The sequence below is a fragment of the Monomorium pharaonis genome, chromosome 7, assembly GCF_013373865.1.
Source record: "Monomorium pharaonis isolate MP-MQ-018 chromosome 7, ASM1337386v2, whole genome shotgun sequence".
NCBI lineage: Eukaryota > Metazoa > Arthropoda > Insecta > Hymenoptera > Formicidae > Monomorium > Monomorium pharaonis.
Window position 1 is genome coordinate 13,667,562 of NC_050473.1, and position 22,456 is coordinate 13,690,017.

The 22,456-nt window shown below is 36.2% G+C and overlaps 4 protein-coding genes across 4 annotated transcripts; 3 read left to right on the top strand and 1 right to left on the bottom strand.

Moving 5' to 3' along the window:
- Window positions 1–347: 347 nt before the first annotated feature.
- LOC105835550 lies at window positions 348–21,614 on the bottom strand. Its single transcript, XM_036289623.1, has 5 exons — window positions 21,479–21,614; window positions 16,218–16,388; window positions 15,927–16,075; window positions 5,924–7,063; window positions 348–4,362 (listed from the first exon to the last, which is right to left on the bottom strand). Exon 5 carries the CDS (start codon window positions 4,344–4,346, stop codon window positions 348–350), a length of 3,999 nt encoding a protein of 1,332 aa, XP_036145516.1. The 5' UTR covers window positions 4,347–4,362; window positions 5,924–7,063; window positions 15,927–16,075; window positions 16,218–16,388; window positions 21,479–21,614.
- On the top strand, window positions 7,591–10,912 carry LOC105835552 (protein CREG1). The gene is made up of 5 exons (XM_012678955.3): window positions 7,591–8,064; window positions 8,997–9,151; window positions 10,121–10,240; window positions 10,321–10,402; window positions 10,481–10,912. Exons 1-5 carry the CDS (start codon window positions 7,794–7,796, stop codon window positions 10,666–10,668), a joined length of 816 nt encoding a protein of 271 aa, XP_012534409.1. The 5' UTR covers window positions 7,591–7,793; the 3' UTR covers window positions 10,669–10,912.
- On the top strand, window positions 11,071–15,259 carry LOC105835478 (protein CREG1). The gene is made up of 5 exons (XM_036289875.1): window positions 11,071–11,785; window positions 12,805–12,959; window positions 14,480–14,599; window positions 14,682–14,763; window positions 14,842–15,259. The coding sequence occupies exons 1-5, from the start codon at window positions 11,515–11,517 to the stop codon at window positions 15,030–15,032; spliced, it is 819 nt and encodes a 272-aa protein (XP_036145768.1). The 5' UTR covers window positions 11,071–11,514; the 3' UTR covers window positions 15,033–15,259.
- On the top strand, window positions 17,834–21,714 carry LOC105835477 (protein CREG1). Its single transcript, XM_036289876.1, has 5 exons — window positions 17,834–18,484; window positions 19,527–19,681; window positions 21,123–21,242; window positions 21,331–21,412; window positions 21,491–21,714. The coding sequence occupies exons 1-5, from the start codon at window positions 18,214–18,216 to the stop codon at window positions 21,679–21,681; spliced, it is 819 nt and encodes a 272-aa protein (XP_036145769.1). The 5' UTR covers window positions 17,834–18,213; the 3' UTR covers window positions 21,682–21,714.
- The last annotated feature ends 742 nt before the right edge of the window (window positions 21,715–22,456 follow it).

Below are 22,456 nucleotides of genomic sequence, written 5' to 3' on the forward strand. Positions count from 1 at the left end.
ATGTTAACGTTACCACAAGGCAGAGCTAACAAATGCTAGTCATTCAAATGCAATAAATTAAGTGTCATTTTATATCGCGATGTACTTATACATTAAATGGAGTGAAAATAGATTACAGTCTTCTACCGTTCGAATTGAATCTACAAAGTATCTTTTCATCGAGTAGTGCGTAAAGACATTCGCTCTTCATTCCCTTTGCTACGCACATACGTTTCGCTTTTGTTTGCGCTTTCGCTAACATTTTCGTTTACGTATACGCGAGAAGAATAGTAAATAAGTGCGAACAAAATGTCTGAAAGCAAAACTCAAGAGAAAAGAAGTGAAGCATGTCTGATATCCTTAACAATTTATTCCTTATCAGACACAGGTAGTAGTTTCTTGGCGTGCCTGGGCATATTTATCTCAGTATCTGTATCAGCGACGTCGTGACGCTCCGTGTTCTCCGTAGGAAACTCGTAGAGCGGTTTGAAACCACCGAAGAGCTGCGGCTTAAAGTTATCGGCGTCGAACTCATTCCTCTCGGTCTGCGTGTTGTTTTCTGAATGTACAGGTTTCGCATCATCATTGTCACTATCCGATTTCCTTTCTGCTCCAGCAGGTGATTCGACAACGACGACGCTCCAACCGTTTTTACTAGGCGCCTCGGCGCTCATACTGGCGACAAAAGGGGCCATGAAGTTTTGCGGTGCTGGTGCCGAGCTGGAGGAGCTGGAAGGCTGCTGCGAAGGCAACAGCACCGTCTGCTTCGCGTCGTTGCTCTTGGCAACGTCGTCATTATCGAGATCTTCGTTGAGATCATGTGCTGGATATGGTGCGTACGTCGGTGTGTAAACGTAAGCGATCGGTGTTGAAGTCGACGTTGACGTGGCTAACGTCGAGCTCGACAACGACGTTGCGATCGGCGCTGTGCGATGCAGCGTCACAGATATCGCCGCCTCATTCTTCTTTCGATACGGCAGAAAGTCTTGCAAATATGGGATTATATTCACCGCATCGTTTTTCTCGTTCTCTCGTTCGTTCGCAATCGTGACGGAAGCCTGCTGTTGCTGCTGCTGTCGTTGCTCGCTGGGAATCAGTACGGGCGTCTCCTTCACGCCAACGACAGGAAAGACTGATGACGGATCGGGTCGTTCTAACGGATACGGAAAATCAAGGGCGACGGGTCTGCCGTTGTAGACGGTGTGTGTATCATCCTGCTCGTCCTGAAGCAACGTATCGGGCGGTAATGGTCGTTGAGGGCCTCGTGTACCCACGACGACGCTACCATCCTTTTCGTTGGAATCGTCCGGATGTATGTTAACCGCGGTGTTGACCGGATACACGACGTACACAGGTTGCTCTGGTATTTCCGACGGATCGTGATTGTCCGATTTCCTGCGCTCTGCTTCATGCGCGAGTACAGGTTCTACAGATTGTGGCAAAGGATCATCATCGTCACCGAATTCACCATGATGCTGTATCATCTGCAGGGTCGCAACGCGCGGCGGATCCGCTGTTCTGCGCTTTGGGAAGAGAGGCGGTTTCGGTGGTGTCATAGGCGGTTCCTCCGGATATCTTTCCGAACTCTCGCTCTCGCGTTCGTCCGAGATTTTACTTCGGTCCACCTTTCTGCTCTCGCCTTCCTCACCGACGCCACTGTTACCGTGAACGAACAATCTATTTGATGGCGCCTTCTCCTCCGTACCTCCGCGCGATACGGACGGTATCCCGTGCGGAGGACGGAGTTTTCGTATCGTCGGTTCCGTCTCGTGAGGTAGGACGACGTTATCCATTTTCGAAGGCGGTGAGATGGTCGGCGGCAGTCTGACTACGTGAATCGGTGGAGGCGGTGGATTCAGACGCTGAAGATACGAGGGTGGCGGTGGCAGAGGCCTTCGTGACGAATGAGCCGGCAACGGCTGTCTGATTCTCGTGGATACGCTTTGCCCGGCCGGTAGCGTCCCTATCACGTCCGGACCGCGATGACCGTGCGACGCTTTCGCATTGGGACGGAATTGTGGCAAGATGTTGGGTAGCTTCGTGTCCGGCGAGTAGGGACGTTTCCTCATGTCCAACGGGGATACCGGCGGCCCTGAATGCGGCTTGATACGCGGCGGCAAGGGTCTCTGCGGTCTCGAGTGATTTGGCCTTGTCATGTCGAACTGGTAATGATAATAATAAGACGGCAGTTTGGAATTCTCCGCGGGCGGCACCAAATCCTCGGCCAGCTGCGGCAAATCTTCGATGATGTCATTCACGGGAGGATTGGGCTTCGTCGTTTTATTCGTCGCCATCGACGACTTTGGTGGCAACTCGCGAATGCTGCCGTCCGCCTCGTTTATGATCACGATGTGTTCCTCCGTCAAGGTATCCTTGTTCTTCGTCTCGTCGTCCGGAAAGATGATGTAACCGGAGTCCCTTTCCTTGCTCGAGTTGTTCATATCGTAGACTACCGTACCCGTGGCAGTGACAAGGGGACTCTGAGGTTTCGTCGAGTCATGCTCGTTATTATTGCTTTTCAAAGGGCTGGAATTGGGCGGCCACCATTTCTGCGTAACGCGATCAGGATTCAATTCGGTAACAGAAACGATCGGAGAGTGCTCGTGTTTGATTTCTTTTGTAGGATCGTGATCATTGCGAATTGGCCAGAATATAGCGTCAGTCTCAAAACCGCCGTAAGGATTTTCTCCGACGGCGGTCCCGACTGAATAATAACCACCATCGACGTTCTGGCGATTTCCCAGAACGAAAGACACGGTATCCTGATCCGGCGGTATCACGATGTTACTTGTGCTCTCTATCACAACTCCTGCCCCCGTTCCATCCTTGATTATCGGACTCGGTCTATATCCGTGACTAATAATTCCATCGTAACGCTCCGTTACACCCGGTCTTCGATCGTTGTTTAATGACAAAGAAGCAACCGAATGTTGCGACGTCGTTGTAGAAAATTGTAATGGTTTATTCGCAGGCATCTCTTCTTGGATCGTGGGCACCATCGTCGAAGATACAGATCGCGTAGGCGCAATTGACATTGTCGTAGATATTGACATCGTCGTTTCTACCGTTGATACAGGGGTAACTGGTGCCATCGTGGTGGTGCTAGTAGTCGTTTTCGATGTCGTACTGGAAGTAGTGGTCGTAGACGGTGTCGATGTAACAATTTCTTTCAATAAATCTCCAAACGGTAAAAAGTAATCGTTCTCCTCGCTGTCGCCATCGCCCTCGCTATCCGACTCGTAAGCGTCGTAAGAATCTTTATATTCTTCGTTTGATGCCGGTTTCGTTTCAGGTTTCACGTGAGACACCACGAAATTATTGAGATTTGATTGGTCTTTGTAATGAGTGGTGACCTGTACATTTTCCGTCGTTCTGTCGCTCGGATTCCGGTGAGAACTTGCGTGGCTGGAAGCGTGCAGCTTCTCTATCGGCAGAAGATTCTTCTCGTTTTCAATCTCCGTACGATCGATCGAGTGAAACGCGATCGGAGAACTGAACGGCTTCCACGTGGTTACAACGGGTGCTTTAGTCGAGATAGAAAGTGTGGTGCGCGACGAGTTCGTCGTGACCGACGGCGACACTGGAGTCACAGTCGTCGACGAGCTCGTGGTGCTTGTCCATTTCTCTTTAAGATCGTCGACAGTCGTAGTCCTGCGCGTGGTCGCTTTTGTCATAGGATACGAATTTTTGACGGGACGTACGAACAGATCGTTTTCCAGATGAAAAGGTCTGTGATTGTACGTGCTGTAGCTGTTGGCGCCGCTCTGCACCTTCGTATTCGCGTACGAACTCGAGATCAACGGGTACTTGTCGTTTCCGTATTTGTCCGAGGAATAATAAACGGGCAGGTTCAGGAAATCGTGAAAATTAGGCGTATACGTATTGATCTCGTTCGGGCCGACGTCGTGGCTATCCTTGCTCTTTTCCTGTATCGCGCTCTTTTCGTCGCTCTTGTCACCGTTTTCGTTCTCCTTATCTTCTCGCTCGCGATAACGAACGGTGTAGTTGAGAGCTTTGACCGGCGGTGCCTTCTCGAAGTCGATCTTACCGGTTATCGGGTCTTTCTCTAGAGAGAACGGCTTGCCGCCGTTGAAGGCGAAAGGATACGGGATATGGTAACGTGGAACGTCATCATCGTCGTCGCTGGTTGAAGTCTCATCGCCAGCGGCAGCGGCAACTGTGCTCTCCGCGGCCACGAGATCCAGGTCAAGGTCGTCCAAACGTGTCTTGCGTCCCAATGTGGAGGAGCTCTCGATCTTGCCGGATCGGGTCTTTGACCCGGGATTGTTGTCCAGGTGGCCGCCCATCAGGTACTCGCCTGACGCGCATGCCAGAAGGGCGAGGAGCATCCACAAACGTTTCCGCATCTCTCACATATAATGCCTGAAAAATATCCTTCATGATCAGTTCGGTAGCATCATAAATAATTCCTATTGCATGGTGTATAGTATTTACAATGTAATATCTAGCTTTTCTTTTCATGAATTTCTTTTTCGTTTTCCCACGCCAGCATTCTGCGCTCGTGTCAGTATTTACACGATTGTTTCTATCTCAATTTCAAATGCGGGTGTTGCGTTTCACGTAGCGAAAGAAATGCATTAAAAAGATAATTTACGACCTACATCCATATGTCTAAACATTGCAGTATATTTAAATAAATCTATTTGTGGCGCGTTTATCTATGCAAGATTGCATACGATGCAATTAGATCAGCTTATCAAATATGGTAATCAGATATGCCTGAAGACTCCGGAAATATTACTGTAAACGCATCATCTTACGCTACGGTATAGTAACTAAATGAGACATTAATTATAAATGTACGGCCATTGCTCCGGACAAGTTCCGTTCGACTGAAGCCGAACGCTTCATGACACAAATAGTAAATGTATTCAGGATTTTGAGAGGATTTATCTTTGGGATAAATGCAAATTTCGAACGTCGCATAGACATTTCGATAAACTTGTAACGTATAGGACTAGCAGACTATATTACGTCAAGTGGAATTCCGTTTCAATGTATAACGGGTTTTAGCCGCCCTCTCTCCCCGTCCTATCGACATCGCACGTCTCTTTCTTTTCTCTTTCTACACGCTTTTCGTGCGGATCCGTTTTGTGTTTCTTCCTTACAGTTTTGATAATCCTATTTGACTTTAATATCTAGGTCGAATAACGTTGCACGCGGTTGACATGTATTCACCCGTTAAAATCATCTAACACCGTTCACCATTCATAACATAAACTGTAACGTGGTTGTGACACGGTGTCTCGATATTTTCTGATACGGTGAATGGAACGTGCCAGGTGATGTTGGTCAATATGACCCACTTTGTTTTCTGCTTCGGGCTTTTGCCCCCAAATTGTGTAATTTCAATTTCGAACGAGGAGTCCGCGTGAATCGTTCGTTTTTCGCGCGCGGTCATCTTGCCCTAGATTTAGGGATGATTTGTTCGCGAGGAAAGAATTATGCATGTAAATTTCAAGAAGGCCTATTAATATATTTTCTTCTATACAATATATTTTGTTGCTCTATTAATTTTATGACCTAAAAGTTAAAGATGTTAACTTTAATCCAGAATTATTAATTATTTATTAATATTTTCATTAATTAACCCTCCTTTGTGCTTTCATATGATGCGAATGTTCAGTTCACATTTAATCTTTTTTACATTACATAGATGTGGTATAAAAGTTCATTTTGAAACTTTTTACTTCTGAATTTTATATGTATATGATTATTTTCTCAATTTTATTTAGTATAATCTTTGTTAGAGATTTTAAAAATGGGTGTTTGTTGAACGAGAACAATGGAGGGTTAAAGAGTTTGTTGGTTTCGTATTTAGCTTCATCGCTAGTTTTTAGCTACAAATATCGCATCGAAAGACACATTTATTATTAGTTATGTAAATGATAAATAATTATTCAAAAATCAGCATGTGTTATACCTCAATTACGAAAAAAAGAAACAGACAGGTCGAGGCCTTTTCTTAGCTTCTCGCAATTCCTGGCACTTCTGCGATTATTCATTGATCCATCAACACACGATTTTTAATGTAACACAGTTGGTCGAACGTAACAATCGCGTACAACAATTTCGTACTGATTTCGACGTCGAAAAATTGTTGCTTCTGTTGACGCAATCTCGGCGCGCGTCGAGGGCGAAAAATCAGAGTCGCGGGAAACTGACAGGAACGTAACCCTGGAAGAAGGTCGTATGACGACTGAACAGCCTTGTCGCCAGGATGGTAGGAGAAAGATGATGGTAGGAGGATACGCGGTGGAGGAAGATCTCACTCCAAATGACCTGAAGAGTAGGAGAACGCCGCGGCTGTCCGCGAAGCAAGGAAGAAACGAGGAAACGAACGATTACGGACAGGCGATAGCTAAAACCCGGCATGCCCAATAAGATGACAAAAAAAGATAACGGAAATTTGCATTTACTTGTAAAACGCGTAAAAGATGGATGTCGCGTGAGGACAATGCGAACGGATGCTTCTCATTCAAAATACACTTTCCATCAGACATTTTTTTTGTTTGTCTGTTAAGAGCTTTGAATTAAATCAACGATAAATTGTCAATAATAATGGAATAGTTGAATCTGAAAGACGAAAACTCCGTCGCGGGAGAAGGTAAATGTATGTAAAAATAGTGCGCAAAAATAAAATATTTTATAGTTAAAATATATAATATAATCTTTTGTTAAAAATTCGACTAGATTTTTTTGTAACATAATTTCGCGGTTAATGACAATTGGTTTTGAACAGTTTTCAATACAACGAGGGAGATCCTCTCCAATGAAAGAGGCGTAAGAAGAAGAATGCACATGCTATCGCAATCGCATCGCCGACATAATATTACCATACAGTGTAACCTGTAATGTGGAGTACACAGACGTCATCGTGTAGGTGTTCGCTCGCTATTGCTGCTGCTGTTGCTGGTCGAAGGATATACAGAGTCAGGGGCGGAGAAACGGTACGTAGAACAGTTAGACGACGACCCACATTGAGCGGAGTGCCTCGCGGGCCAGCGGCCGACGTACCAGTTTCTTCGACCTTGCACCACAACCAGGCGCCACAAACGGTCATCTAAAATTTTATGAGACCGTCGATTTAAATATTTGTCTTTTCTGAAGAGCAAGGAAATTAATCATTGACTTTCAGATTTGTCGGAATCTGAAATTTGATTGCAATCTCTTACTAAAATTCAAATCGTAAAATTATTTCAATTGAAGTTTATATTTCCGTTTAATTTTTTTTCTCAATGATATCTTAGTAATCAATGATTCATTGATTACAAATTAAACTTAGATAAGATAAAGTATAGCGCAATATGATTAATAGCGAATGAAATGAGTAATAGCGAATTCAATTGAAATGGATTAGTGCGCACCGATACACTTTGAAACCGCTGTAAATTAATTTTAGTTAAGTATAAAAGTGACATATCAAGTAAAATTATCTTTTGTTTTGTTCTGTCTATAGGCAGCAGTGCGCACTAATGCGTCCAATCGATTTCGCCATAAATTTCCGGGCGGTATCTTTTTTAAACACGACGTGGAACATCGCTGATTTGCTAAAAAGAAAGCGATAACGATATATAATGTGCGCGCTCGGATTTGATCTGCTAGATCCGTCGTTGCTGCGCATGTCATTACAAGAGTCAGTCATCAACCTGATAATCGCAAAGTTCATAAAGCGCGCGTAGTCTGCATCAGCCACTTGCAAGACGCACTTATTCCCGACCTTCTCGTGGGAAACATCGCTGAGTAGTCTCCTTTCAATTACGCTTACGCGTTGTACATACGTAGCGCATATCATGACGTTGCGAATCGCGAGCATCATCGCTCTGTGCGTCCTGCTGAGCGACGCATATAAATTGGACGATGGAGCGAAGCATATCTGGAACAACGAAGGGAAGCCAATTCTTGCTATGGCAGAAAATACAAAGGAGCTGTACCAATCAGTTGAGTTCCCGGCGCGTTCGCTTTGGCTTGGTAATGCTCAAGACGTTCATCCGAGTTCCCTTACCCAGGCTGTAGAGGACTTGTCACCAGCTTTAAAGGCTAGATACGTCGTTAATCAAGCTGGTAATTGATATAATAACACATACTGAACAAGTTTTCACTTTATAATGGAGATGATACAGAATAATAGCACAGATAATATTATGTCTAGAAGGTTTATCATTTAAATAAAAAAAGTAAAATTCTTTATGCTCATACATTCCAATAAATCTATAGAATATATTAGCCTAAAATATATGCTAATGTTCTATAAACAGTCTTGCATTTACATAAACGTATATCTGTTTTCTGATGATATTTGAGCATATCTGAAGCAACAGATCTACGAGATACGCAGTGAACATGTGTGCAATGGACGTACGCGTTCACATGCGTGCAGTTTCTACTCGATAGTTTTCTGGGATTAAATATGTAATTGAAAGGAAATATTCGCAGTTTGCGTATATTTCTTCGAGATATGCGTGTCACCGAGCGCGCACATTATATTACCATCGATATTGATCGAAAGTTAAAACGAGAAACAAAATTACAAATAACATTCCTATTGTACTTATCATGTCTCACTCATGCATTTTGCGAATGAAACGTTTATACACATGTATATAGTTGTTTGTCGTTAGTAAAATACATGTACTTTAATGTCGCGCCAAACATATTTTTAACCCAGTATCAACTAATAAATAACGTTACTTGTTGTCGCCGTTATCGAATACAAACGCAATGAGATTGTTCCAAATATATATTTAAAAAAACAATTATATTGTTTCTCTTCAGAAAAGAACAAAGGAATTCTCCAACAAAGAAATTCTCTCGCATATTTGAATCTACTTGAAAGAAACCGCTTAGATTTCTATTCACTTTACTATACTATATAAAAAAGGCGACAGTTTGCGAATATAATTTATTATATTTAAAAAATTAAAATTTAATGCTGTTATATATCATCAACACACCTATTTACACGTTCAGTATTATATGGATTGATGTATTGGCAGATTGGGCAGCCGTAGCAACAATAAGCACAAGGAAAGATGTTGAAAGTTATCCCGTTGCAAATTTAATTTCCATCGCAGACGGGCCTGTTGGAAGTGGTACCGGGGTACCGTACATATACCTCACCCCTCTTGACTATACTGGTCAGGACCTCGATGTAAGTAGTGATAGTATAATACTAATATCAATTGATTATTGACCTTGCACATATGTTACATTGGGTGTACGTTATATTATACATTATATTGTTTAAAACATTTATAACGAGAGTTTGAAAACTGAAGGACAATATAATAATTTTATTAAATTCAGATATTTATATATTTAACTTAAGAATTAAATATATGAACTGAAAAATTGAGTTAAAAATTTTAATCGAATTAACAGTTTTTTTCTCATTATGTGGCACAAAGAAATATTCTAGTATATTCTGTATAATCAATCTGATAATCATATTTTTAACTTATCTCTTGATAAGACTAGATAACAAAATGCTATAAAGTTTTTGGCTTATCTTTTCATAAGCTATATAATATTTTTGTGAATTATATGATATCACAACTTATGAAATTATATTTGGGCAAATATAATAAACAAAACGGTGTAATTTATATTGATTTTTTTACAAATTAAAAGCATTATGATTTTCAACTTGTGCAACTTATGTTCAACTATAGTAATATTTTATATAAATGTAATTTCAAAAATAGTGTGTAATTTATATACAATTTTTTATTATATTGTCACACACGCCATATGATTAAAAAGAATTTATTATCTTATCAGAGATAAATCGCAATTTTATTTATATTGATTTTTTTTACCAATTAAAAGCAGTATAATTTTCAGCTTGTGCAAACACATTATGTTTAATTATAACAATATTCTATAAATGTAATTTCAAAAATGGTGTATAAATTATATAATCTTTTTATTATGTTGTCATACATGTGTAATTGAAAAGAATACTATCTTATCAAGAAATAAATCGAAATTTTAGTTATATAAAAATTTAATTTGAAAAGGCATACACACACACAAATATATATCAAAATCAAAAGATAATCTCATATCACATTAATCAAAATTTTATGATATATATCGCATTAATATTCGGTTGTTACAGAAAGATAATCGCGCGACTCTCCTGGTGACGCTAGCTCAAGGCGACTATTGCAAGAATAAAGGATATGATCCAATGGATCCACGATGTGTTAGAGTTATGCTAACTGGAAAAATCGTAGTAGTCAGTAAATCACTTATCTACATATTGTGTTATTTATGCTTTCATTTGTCGTCTCTATTCATGTTTAAATGTTTTTATAGTTGAAAAACGACACCAAGGAACATGATACTGCAAAGCAATTATTTTTCGGCCGTCACCCGAAACTGGAAAACATGCCCGCAAGTAATATCGCTAATCTTTCCGTATTTTAGCTAAAAAATTTTTGTATACTAGATTACATTACGCTACTTGTTTGCGTAGATCACCATTTCTATTTCGCCGAGTTGAAGATATCGACGATCGCCATGCTGGACCACTTCGGTGGACCAAAATACATTTCCGTCGACGATTACTTCAATCCGTCCAGTTCAACCAGCCAACCTCTCCGTAATTCTGTATTTGGTGAAAGACTGATGAATTTACTTCCAAACGCAATGCTTAGTAATTAAGCATATTCTGTTAGAATTTGATTAGATCTTGACAGTTTGAAGTCCTGAGAGTCTCCTAGGACTATTCCTGTAAACTTAATATTTTTGTTTCTTTAGAAATTTTCGGATTTTAAGAATAATTACGTAAAAACTATGTAAATGACTAAATTACATGGTTAAAAATTTTTTATATTAAACTAACTACTAGTTTAATATTAAACTAATAAACTACAGTTTACAATAAATCAGATCATTGACTTTCGGATTCGTTGACTGACGGAATTTGAAATTTGATTGCCTCTCTTACTAAAACTTAAATCGTAAAATTATTTCAACTAGTTTACATTAATTTTTTTTCTCAATAATATTCATTCAGAGTAATCAATGATTCATTGATTATAAATTAAACTTAGATAAGATAAAGTATAGCACAATATGATTAATAACAAATGAAATGACTAATAGCGAATTAAATTCAAATAAATTAATGGGCACCGATACACTTTGAAATCGCTGTTTTAGTAAAGTATAAAAGTGACAAATCAAGTAACATCATCTTTTGCTTTGCTTTGTATATAGTCAGCAGTGCGCACCAATGCGTTCAGTCGATTTTCCCATAAATTTCCGGGCGGTATCTTTTTTTTATAAACATGACGTTGCACGTCGCACGCTAGTAGGTGCAAGAGGCCGATTACACCTACTCATGCTGATTTGCTAAAACAAACCCGATAACGGTATATAATGTGGGCACTCCGTGAAAAACATCGCTGAGTAGTCTCGTAGGGACAGAAAGTCAAAGGGTATAAGAAGAAGAAGAGTAGTCTCGTTCCAATTAAGCTTACGTGTCGCCCATACATAACGCATATCATGACATTGCGAATCACGAGCATCATTGCTCTGTGCGTCCTGCTGAACGACGCATATAAATTCGACGATGGAGCGAAGCGTATCTGGAGCAACGAAGAAAAGCCGATTCTCGCTGTGGCAAAAAATACAAAGGAGCTGTACCAATTAGTCGAGTTCCCGGCGCGTTTACTTTGGCTTGATAATGCTCAAGATGTTCATCCGAGTTCCCTTACCAAAGATGTAGAGGACCTGTCACCAGCTTTAAAGGCTAGATACGTCGTTAATCAAGCTGGTAATTGATGTAATAGCACCTACTGAACAAGTTTTCACTTTATAATGGAGATGATACAGAATAATAACACAGATAATATTATGTCTAGAAAATTTATCATTCAAATAAAAAAAGTAAAAATTCTTTATGCTAATATATTCCAATATATCTATAGAATATATCAGCATAAAATATATGCTAATGTTCTATAAACAGTCTTGCATTTACATAAACGTACGTATCTGTTTTCTGAAGATATTTGAGCATATCTGAAGCAACAGAGCAAGAAGCTACTTTGAGATACCCAAGTAGAACATCATTGTAATATCACAATGATTTCATAATGATTATCAGAAGTCATATTTGGATCATGATTGAAAAGTGATCAAATTATGATTTTAAAATTTTGATATACTGTTTGAATAATTCATAATTTAATTTTAGTTTATTTCCGGCGTTCATACTTAAATGTTAGGACTTAAACATGGTAATATATAAATTCAAAATAATCTTTTTAACAAAAATGATGACTTGCATATTGCAGCGGCGCTAATGATCGAAAGTTAAAACGAGAAACAAAATTATAAATAACATTCGTATTGTGTTATTATCATATCTCACTCATGCGTCTTGCGAACGAAACATTTACACACATGTAGTTGTATGTCGTTAGTAAAATACACGTACCTTGATGTCGGGCCAAATATTTTTAACCCAGTATTAACTAATAAATAACATTACTTGTTGTCGCCGTTATCAAATACAGAGGCAATAAGATTGTTCCAAATATTTATTTATAAAAATAATGATATTGTTTTACTTCAGAAAAGGACAAAGGAATTCTTTAACAAAGAAATCCTCCTGCATATCTGAATCTACTTGAAAGAAACTGCTTAGTTTTCTAATCCCTTCAATGTATAAAAAAGACAGTTTGCAAATATAACTTATTATATTTAAAAAAAATTAAAGTTTAATACTGTTATATACTATCAATGCATCTATTTACGCGTTCAGTATTATATGGATCGATGTATTGGCAGATTGGGCAGCCATAGCGACAATAAGCACAAGGAAAAATGTTGAAAGCTATCCCGTTGCAAATGTAATCTCCATCGCCGACGGGCCTGTTGGAAGCGGTACTGGAATACCGTACATGTATTTCACCCCTCGCGCCTATTCCAGTCAGGATCTCCAAGTAAATAGTATAATACTGATATCAATTGATTATTGACTTTGCACATGTGTACAACGTATACATATGTATGCACAAGTTACATTATGTATACGTTATATTATACATTATATTATTTAAAACATTTATGACAAGAGTTTGAAAAATATGAAGGACAATACAATAATTTTATTAAATTCAAATATTTATATATTTAACTTTAAAATTAAATATATAAACTGAAAAAATTGAGTTAAAAATTTTAATCAAATTAACAGTTTTTTCTCAGTATGTGGCACAAAAGAAATATTCTAGTATATTCGGTAATGAATCTGATAATCATATTTTTAACTTATCTCTTGATAAGACTAGATAACAAAATGCTATAAGGTTTTTGGCTTATCTCTTGATAAGCTGTATAATACTATTAATTATATAATAACTAATGAAATTACATTTGTGCAAATATAATAAGTAAAATGTAATTTATATTGATTTTTTTACCAATTAAAAGCAGTATAGTATGATTTTTAACTTGCGCAAACACTTATGTTTAATTATAGCAATATTTTATGTAACACAGACCATGAAATTAGAAAGAATTGATTATCTTATCAAAGATAAATCGCAATTTTAATTATATTGATTTTTGTTTACAAATTAAAAGCAGTATAATTTTCATCTTGTGCAAACACATTATGTTTAACTGTAACAACCCATACAACAAAATATATCACAGAGATATCTAGAAGATATCTATATGCAAGAATATCTGCTGCATAGCATTGTCAAGATGTTTTAAAAATATTTCTGAGATATCTTCAAGATACTAAAAAGTCATGATAATTTTATTTCGAATGTGATATTTGACTTTTATGTTTAATCTTATCTTTAATTCTTATATTTAAGATGATCTGAAGATTATCGTAAGATATGTTAAATAAATTACCTTATTGGTTGCAAAATATATTTCAGAATAAACATAAACCAAACTTAAATAAAATAACTGTAATATCGATCATATTATATGTAAATATTCCAAAGATATCCTTTCACAAACAATACATGATATCAAGTAATGATGTCCTGCAGAATTCTACGAATATGTGACAATTGGTCTGTTCTTTCTAGCTGCACTGTTGCACTGGTGCAATAAGTTAGAATGAGAAAAAATATACTTGTCTTACTTTAACTTATTGCACCGGTGCAACAGTGCAGCTAGAAAGAACAGACCAAATATCTTAAAATTGATCTAAAAGTGTAAACATAAAGACATGATTATATCTCAGATATATTTTGTTGTGTAGGAATATTCTATGTAAATGTAATTTTAAAAATGGTGTGTAAATTATATAATTTTTTATTATTTCGTCATACATGTGTAATTAAAAAGAATTACTATCTTATCAAGAAATAAATTAATATTTTAATTATATCAAAATTTAATTTAAAAAGGCATGCACACACAATTTATAATTTTATCAAAATAATCACATTAATCTAAATTTTATGATATATATCGCATTAATATTCGGTTGTTACAGAAAGATCATCGCGCGACTCTCCTGATGACGCTAGCTCAAGGCGACTATTGCAAGAATAAAGGATATGATCCACTGGACCCACGATGTGTTAGAGTTATGCTAACTGGAAAAATTGTGGCAGTCAGTAAATCAGTCATTTACATATTGTATTATTTATACGTTCATTTGTCGTCTCACTAATCATATTTAAATGTTTTCATAGTTGAAAAATGGCACCAAAGAACATGATGCCGTAGAGCAATTTTTTTTCAGTCGTCACCCGGAAATCAAATCCGCACCCAAAAGTAATATCGCTAATCTTTCCATATTTTAACTAAAGAATTTTTGTATATTAGATTACATTACGCTACTTGTTTGCGTAGATCACGAGAACTATCCCGCCAAGTTGAAGATATCAGCGATCGCCATGCTGGACGACTTCGGTGGAGCAAAATACATTTCCGTCGAGGATTACTTCAATCCGTCCAGTTCAATCAACCAACCTCTCTATTATTCTACATTTGGTGAAAGGCTTTTGATGAATTTACTTCCAAACTCAATGCTTAGTAATTAAGCATATTCTGTTAGAATTTGATTAGATCCTGACAGTTTGAAGTCATAGGTCTCCTATGGAAATTGTAGCACAAGCAACAAAAGGAATGCTTTTAATTAGTTTTTAAAAACTAATCTAATCTAAATGTGCTTCTTCAGTTTTTATTTTTGCGCGTAGCATACGAGTATATTTTGCTGTAATTATTTCTGTATAATTTCGGTGTAAATAAATCTCAATGTAAAAATCAATTAGAGGACGTTTTTTTCCGTATTTGTTTCACTCATAGGTACATTCCTTTTTTTCTTTTAGACCTATTCGCCTTACTTGCATTTTTTGCACTCGACATCTTCGTTTTCTCTCTCCAACGCGCAAGTACCTAATGGCATTTTCGACCAGGCAAAACCGAGTTCGGTTAACTCATCTCATGTTCTTATTCTACTAGAACTGGCCAATCATAGTTATTCCATTCTTTAGAAGATTGGCTGTGGTTGGCTTTAAGACGTCATTAATCGCTCTTCGAGCGATTAATCCAAAACTGGTCGAAAACGCTATAAATATATTTATCTTATTCAGGTTCGGTTGTTCCAACTTCTTGGAAAATTTACCTATCAGGTAAATATGTTTGTCTTTATTTATTTAAGAAAAGAAATGAAGATAGACACATGCTTACCTGGTAAATAAGTTTACCAAGAAGTTGGAACAACCGACCCTCAAAGTGCAAAGACTTTTACGATTTCAAGCACACGTAACGCATCTTTCGTCTGAAAAAACGCGTGACTGACATGGCAACCCCAGATTTGCAACTTGGTTACCACTGGCTACGTTTAGAAAACACAACCGTTGCACAACAGTTAAGTAATTCGTTAATTTAATTTAAATTTAGCCATCTAACAGTAAGGACCAATAATCACTGACCGCTCACTTGTAACGTTTGGCTTCCTCGGATGTACCATCTTCAGACACTCTCAACATTGTCGACCCTTGCCTTTTTGTGATGATCATATGTTCATCCGTGGTTAGTTCTTTCAATTTGTTACACCTAGTAAATATTTCAAGATCCACATCTAAAAGAACAATTACAATTAATATTTTGATATCTTTTAATAAAACTAAAATGTGAGATTTTATACTATTATGTACATTAAATAAAAATTCATTAAAATGATTAATATAGGCAACATATAGACACAAGCAAGGAAAACTTACAAGGATTCTCTTTCAAAAGTTTCGATAGGAAATGATCCTTGCTCAAATTAGAGTCGCTGAAATAAAACTCCATTTGCTTATGTATCGATGCGTGTAATGCTTTCTTCCTCAGTCTTGGTTGCGTGAGAACGTTTTGTTATGTTTAACTCTATCGACTATTGGATGCTGTACCTGTGGAGCAGGTATATTTTCCAAAGCTAGCTCTACATCTAATTCTTCCATCACCATTGTATTTCCATTCACTCATTGCAATTCATTCTCAATTTTATTTAGTATAATCTTTGTTAGGGACTTTAAAAATGTGTGTTTGTCGAACGAGAATGGAGGGTTAAAGAGTTTGTTGGTTCCGTATTTAGCTTCATCGCTTGTTTTTAGCTACGAATATCGCATCGAGAAACACATTTATTATTAGTTATGTAAATGATAAATAATTATTCAAAAATCAGCATTTGTTATATCTCAATTACGGAAAAAAAAAATAGGTCGAGACCTTTCCTTAACTTCTCGCAATTGTTGACCTCTACGATCATTCATTGATCCATTCACACATTTTTAATGTAACACAGTTGGTCTTCTGTTGACGAAATCTCGGCGCGCGTCGAGGACAAAAAAATCAGAGTTGCGGGAAACTAGCAGGAACGTAACTCTGGAAGATCATATGACGACTGAACAGCTTTGTCGCCAGGATAGTAGAAGCCGTAGAAGGAAGACGAAGAGATGGCGGTGGAGGAAAATCTCATTCCAAATGATAAGGGGTTTGATTCTGGAATTCATTTGAAACGTATGCGCAAATACCCGCTCTAACAGAAAAGTTGTAAGTTTATTGGTTAAAGGCCATACGATAGCCAATAAATTTCCAACTTTTCTCTAAGAATAGAATTTGCGAATATATTTCTCTTGCGAATGAATTCAAGAATCAAGATTCTGACGAGTAGGAAAACGCCGCGGCTGTCCGCCAAAACAAGAAAGAAACGAAGAAACGATTTACGGACAGGCGATAGCTAAAACCCGGCATGCCCAATGACATGACAAAAAAGATAACGAAAATTTGCATTTACTTGTAAAACGCGTAAAGATGGACGTCACGTGAAGATAATGCGAACGGATGCTCCTCATTCAAAATACACTTCCCATCAGACATTTTTTGGTTTGTCTGTCAAAAGCTATGAATTAAATCAACGCTAAACCATCATTAATAATGGAATAGTTGAATCCGAAAGTCAAAAACTCCGTCACGAGAGGATATAAATGTAAAAATAGTGCGCGAAAGAAAAATATTTTACAGTTAAAATATAATCTTTTGTTAAAAATTCGGCAACATTTTTTTGTAACATAATTTCGCGGTTATTAACGACAAATAATTTTCAACAGTTTTCAACGCATGCACTCACACATTCAGATGCACGCACAAAAGAAAAAGAAAGAGAGCTGGCAAATTATTCGCGCGGTTTAGCGGCGCCAAGTTTTTTTAGTAAAATTTGTATTAAAATATTTATTTGTAATATTTGTACAAATATTTGTAAAAATGCATGTTCTAGTTTGTATGAACATCCATTTTCATAGTTTTCGCATTTTCTTCATATCTTTACTTTTGTAGAGAAAATGAACTTTTTGTTTTTTGGAGGGAAAAGATAATTTTATTAAAATTTCGTACATTTGTAGTACCAAATTAAAATTATTTTGTACAAAAATAGATTTTTGATAATGTTTCATGCATGCAAACCACTTTTTTATACTTTTTTTTTTAAAAAAGATAATTTTGTTGGATCTTCTTTAAACACGTCGTGGCGCGTCACACGTTAGTAGGTATAAGAAGCCGATTATACCTTACTCACGCTGATTTGCTAAAACGAACGCGATAACGGTATATAATGCACTCCGTGAAAAACATTGCTGAGTAGTCTTATAGGGACAGAAAGTCAAAGGGTATAAGAAGAAAAAGAAGAATAGTCCCGTCACAATTACGCTTACGTGTCGCCCATACATAGCACATATCATGACATTGCGAATCGCGAGTATCATCGCTCTGTGCGTCCTGCTGAGCGACGCATATAAACTCGACGATGAAGTGAAGCGTATCTGGAGCAACGAAGAAAAACCGATTCTCACTGTGGCAAAAAATACAAAGGAGCTGTACCAATTAGTCGAGTTCCCGGCACGTTCGCTTTGGTTTGATAATGCTCAAGACGTTCATCCGAGTTCCCTTACCCAGGCTGTAGAGGACCTATCACCAGCTTTAAAAGCTCGATATGTCGTTAATCAAGCTGGTAATTGATGTAATAACACCTACTGAATAAGTTTCCACTTTATAATGAAGATGATACAGAATAATAACACAGATAATATATGTCTAGAAGGTTTATCATTCAAATAAAAAATATAAAAATTCTTTATGTTGATATATTCCAATATATCTATAGAATATATCAGCATAAAATATATGCTAATGTTCTATAAACAGTCATGCATTTACATAAACGTATCTATTTTTTGAAGATATTTGAGTATATCTGAAGCAACAGCAAGAAGCTACTTTGAGATATCCAAGTAGAACAAAAGATCACTATAATATCATAATGGTTTCATAATGATTATCAGAAGTTATATTTGGATCATGATCGAAAAGTGATCAGATTATGATTTTAAATTTAGATATACTGTTTGAATAATTCATAATTTAATTTTAGTTTATTTCCGGCGTTCATACTTGAATGTTAGAACTTAAATATGGTAATATATAAATTCAAAATAATCTTTTTAACAAAAATGATACTATCATGATGACTTGCATATTACAGCGGCGCTAATGATCGAAAGTTAAAACGAGAAACAAAATTACAAATAACATTTCTACTGTGTTATGATCATATCTCACTCATGTGTCTTACGATTGAAACGTTTATACACATGTAGTTGTATGTCTTTAGTAAAATTCACGTAGTTTGATGTCGCACCAAAAATATTTTTAATCCAGTATCAACTAATAAATAACAACTAATAAATAAAATTACTTAGTGTCGCCGTTATCGAATACAAACGCAACAAGATTGTTCCAAATATATTTTTTAAGAAATAATTATATTGTTCCACTTCAGAAAAGAACAAAAGAATTTTTCAACAAAGAAATCCTCCTGCATATCTGAATTTACTTGAAAGGAACCGCTTAGATTTCTAATCACTTTATTGTATAAAAAAGACAGTTTGCGAATATAACTTATTATATTAAAAAAAATTAAAATTTAATCCTGTTATATACTATCAATGCATCTGTTTACGCGTTCAGTATTATATGGATCGCTGTATCGGCAGATTGGGCAGCCATGGCGACAATAAGCACAAGGAAAGATGTTGAAAGCTATCCCGTTACAAATTTAATCGCCATAGCCGATGGGCCTGTTGGAAGTGGTACTGGAGTACCGTATATGTACTTAGTTGTTTTCGACTTTACCACTGAGGATCTCAAAGTAAGTAGTGATAGCATAATAATGATATCAATTGATTATTGACCTGTGTAATACATATGTATACATATATTACATACATGTGTAATACATATGTATGCATATGTTACATTATCTATACGTTATATTATACCTTATATTATTTAAAACATTTATGACAAGAGTTTGAAAAATATGAAGAACAATAATTTTATTAAATTCAAATATTTATATATTTAACTTCAAAATTAAACTGAAAAAATTGAGTTGAAAATTTTAATCGAATTAACAGTTTTTTCCCAGTGGCATAAAGAAATATTCTAGTATATTCTATATAATCAATCTGATAATCATATTTTTAACTTATCTCTTGATAAGGCTAGATAAAAAAATACTATAAGGTTTTAGCTTATCCCTTGATAAGCTGTATAATATTTTTGTTAATTATATAATATTATAATTTATGAAATTACATTTGTGCAAATATAATAAGTAAAATGTAATTTATATTGATTTTTTTACCAATTAAAAGCAGTATAGTATGATTTTTAACTTGCGCAAACACTTATGTTTAACTATAGCAATATTTTATGTAACATAGACCATAAAATTAAAAAGAATTGATTATCTTATCAAAGATAAATCGCAATTTTAATTATATTGATTTTTGTTTACAATTAAAAGCAGTATAATTTTCAGCTTGTGCAAACACATTATGTTTAACTGTAACAACCCATACAACAAAATATATCACAGAGATATCTTGAAGATATCTATATGCGAGAATATCTGCTGCATAGCATTGTCAAGATGTTTTAAAAATATTTCTGAGATATTTTCAAGATACTAAAAAGTCATGATAATTTTATCTCAAATGTGATATTTAACTTTTATGTTTAATCTTATCTTCAATTCTTATATTTAAGATGATCTAAAGTTTATCGTAAGATATGTTAAATAAATTACTTTATTGGTTGCAAAATATGTTTCGAAATAAACATAAACTAAACTTAAATAAAATATCTGTAATACCGATCATATTATATGCAAATATTCTAAAGATATCCTTTCACAGACAATATATGATATCAGTAATGTCCTGCAGAATTCTACGAATATCTGATGATAAGATATCTCAAATTGATATAAAAGTGTAAATATAGATATATGATTATATCTCAGATATATTTTGCTGTGTAGGAATATTCTACATAAATGTGATTTAAAAAATAGTGCGTAAATTATACAATTTTTTTATTATTTCATCATACATGTGTAAGTAGAAAGAATTACTATCTTATCAAGAAATAAATTGATTTTTTAATTATATCAAAATGTAATTTAAAAAGGCGCGCGCGCGCGCACGCACACACACACACCCAAAGTATAATTTTATTAAAATAATCTCATGTCATGTTAATCTAAATTTTATGATATATATCACATTAATATTCAATTGTTACAGAAAGATAATCGCGCGACTCTCCTGATGACGCTAGGTCAAAGCGACTATTGTAAGAATAAAGAATATGATCCAATAGATCCACGATGTGTTAGAGTTATGCTAACTGGAAACATTGTAGCGGTCAGTAAATCAGTCATTTACATATTATTTACATGTTATTTATGCATTCATTTTTCGTTTCATTAATCATGTTTAAATGTTTTCATAGTTGAAAAACGACACCAAGGAACATGATGCCGTAGAGAAATTTTTTTTTAGCCGTCATCAGGAACTCAAATACACACCCAAAGGTAATATTGCCAATCTTTTCATATTTTAGCTGAAGAATTTTTGTATAATAGATTAAATTACGCTACTTGTTTTCGTAGATCACCGATTGTATCCCGCCAAGTTGAAGATATCGGCAATCGCCATGCTGGACGACTTCGGAGGACCAAAAGACATTTCCGTCGAGGATTACTTTAATCCGTCCAGTTCAACCAAACAACCTCTCCGTTATTCTATATTTGGTGAAAGGCTTTTGATGAATTTACTTCCAAACGCAATGCTTAATAATTAAGCATATTCTGTTAGAACTTGATTAGATCCTGACAGTTTGAAGTCTTGGGTCTCCTACGAAACGAAAAATTATAGCACAAGCAACAAAAGGGATGCTCTCGATTAGTTTTTAAAAACTAACCTAATCTGAATGTGCTTCAGTTTTTTTTTTGTGCGTAATATACAAATATATTTTGCTGTAATTATTTCGGTGTAATTGCTGATAAATCTCATTAAAAATTCAAAAGGACGTTTTTTCCGTATTTGTTTCACTCGTAGGTACATTCCTTTTTTCTTTTAGGCCTATTCGCCTTATGGCTCTCGCACACTAGACGCGGTAAGCGACGAGCGATGAGCGATATCCAATGAGAGCTTTACATTTTCGAACATTTCATCGCCATGTTGGAAAAAGCAGAACTCTTATTGGATATCACTCATCACTCTTCGCTTAACGACAAATACGATTGGTCAATTCCAATGAAATAATTGGTCGGTTAAGGTAACCAAAGATTGTGAAATTGGCCCTTACGGAATAGCACCCCAGCGATTGCAGATTCCGGGCCATTCCGGCCCCGGTAGCATATGGTGTATAGGGAGGGGATAAAGAACTAAGAGCAAGAACCAATCATATACTGAGCACTTACTTATTCTTTAGGGTGCGTTCGGGGAGACGCTATTAGCGCTACCAGCATCAGTCCATCTTCATTACTCATTAAAAGTAGAACAAGGATAAACTGATGTTGATAACGCTTGGTCTGTTCTTTCTAGCTGCACTGTTGCAATAAGTTAAAATGAGA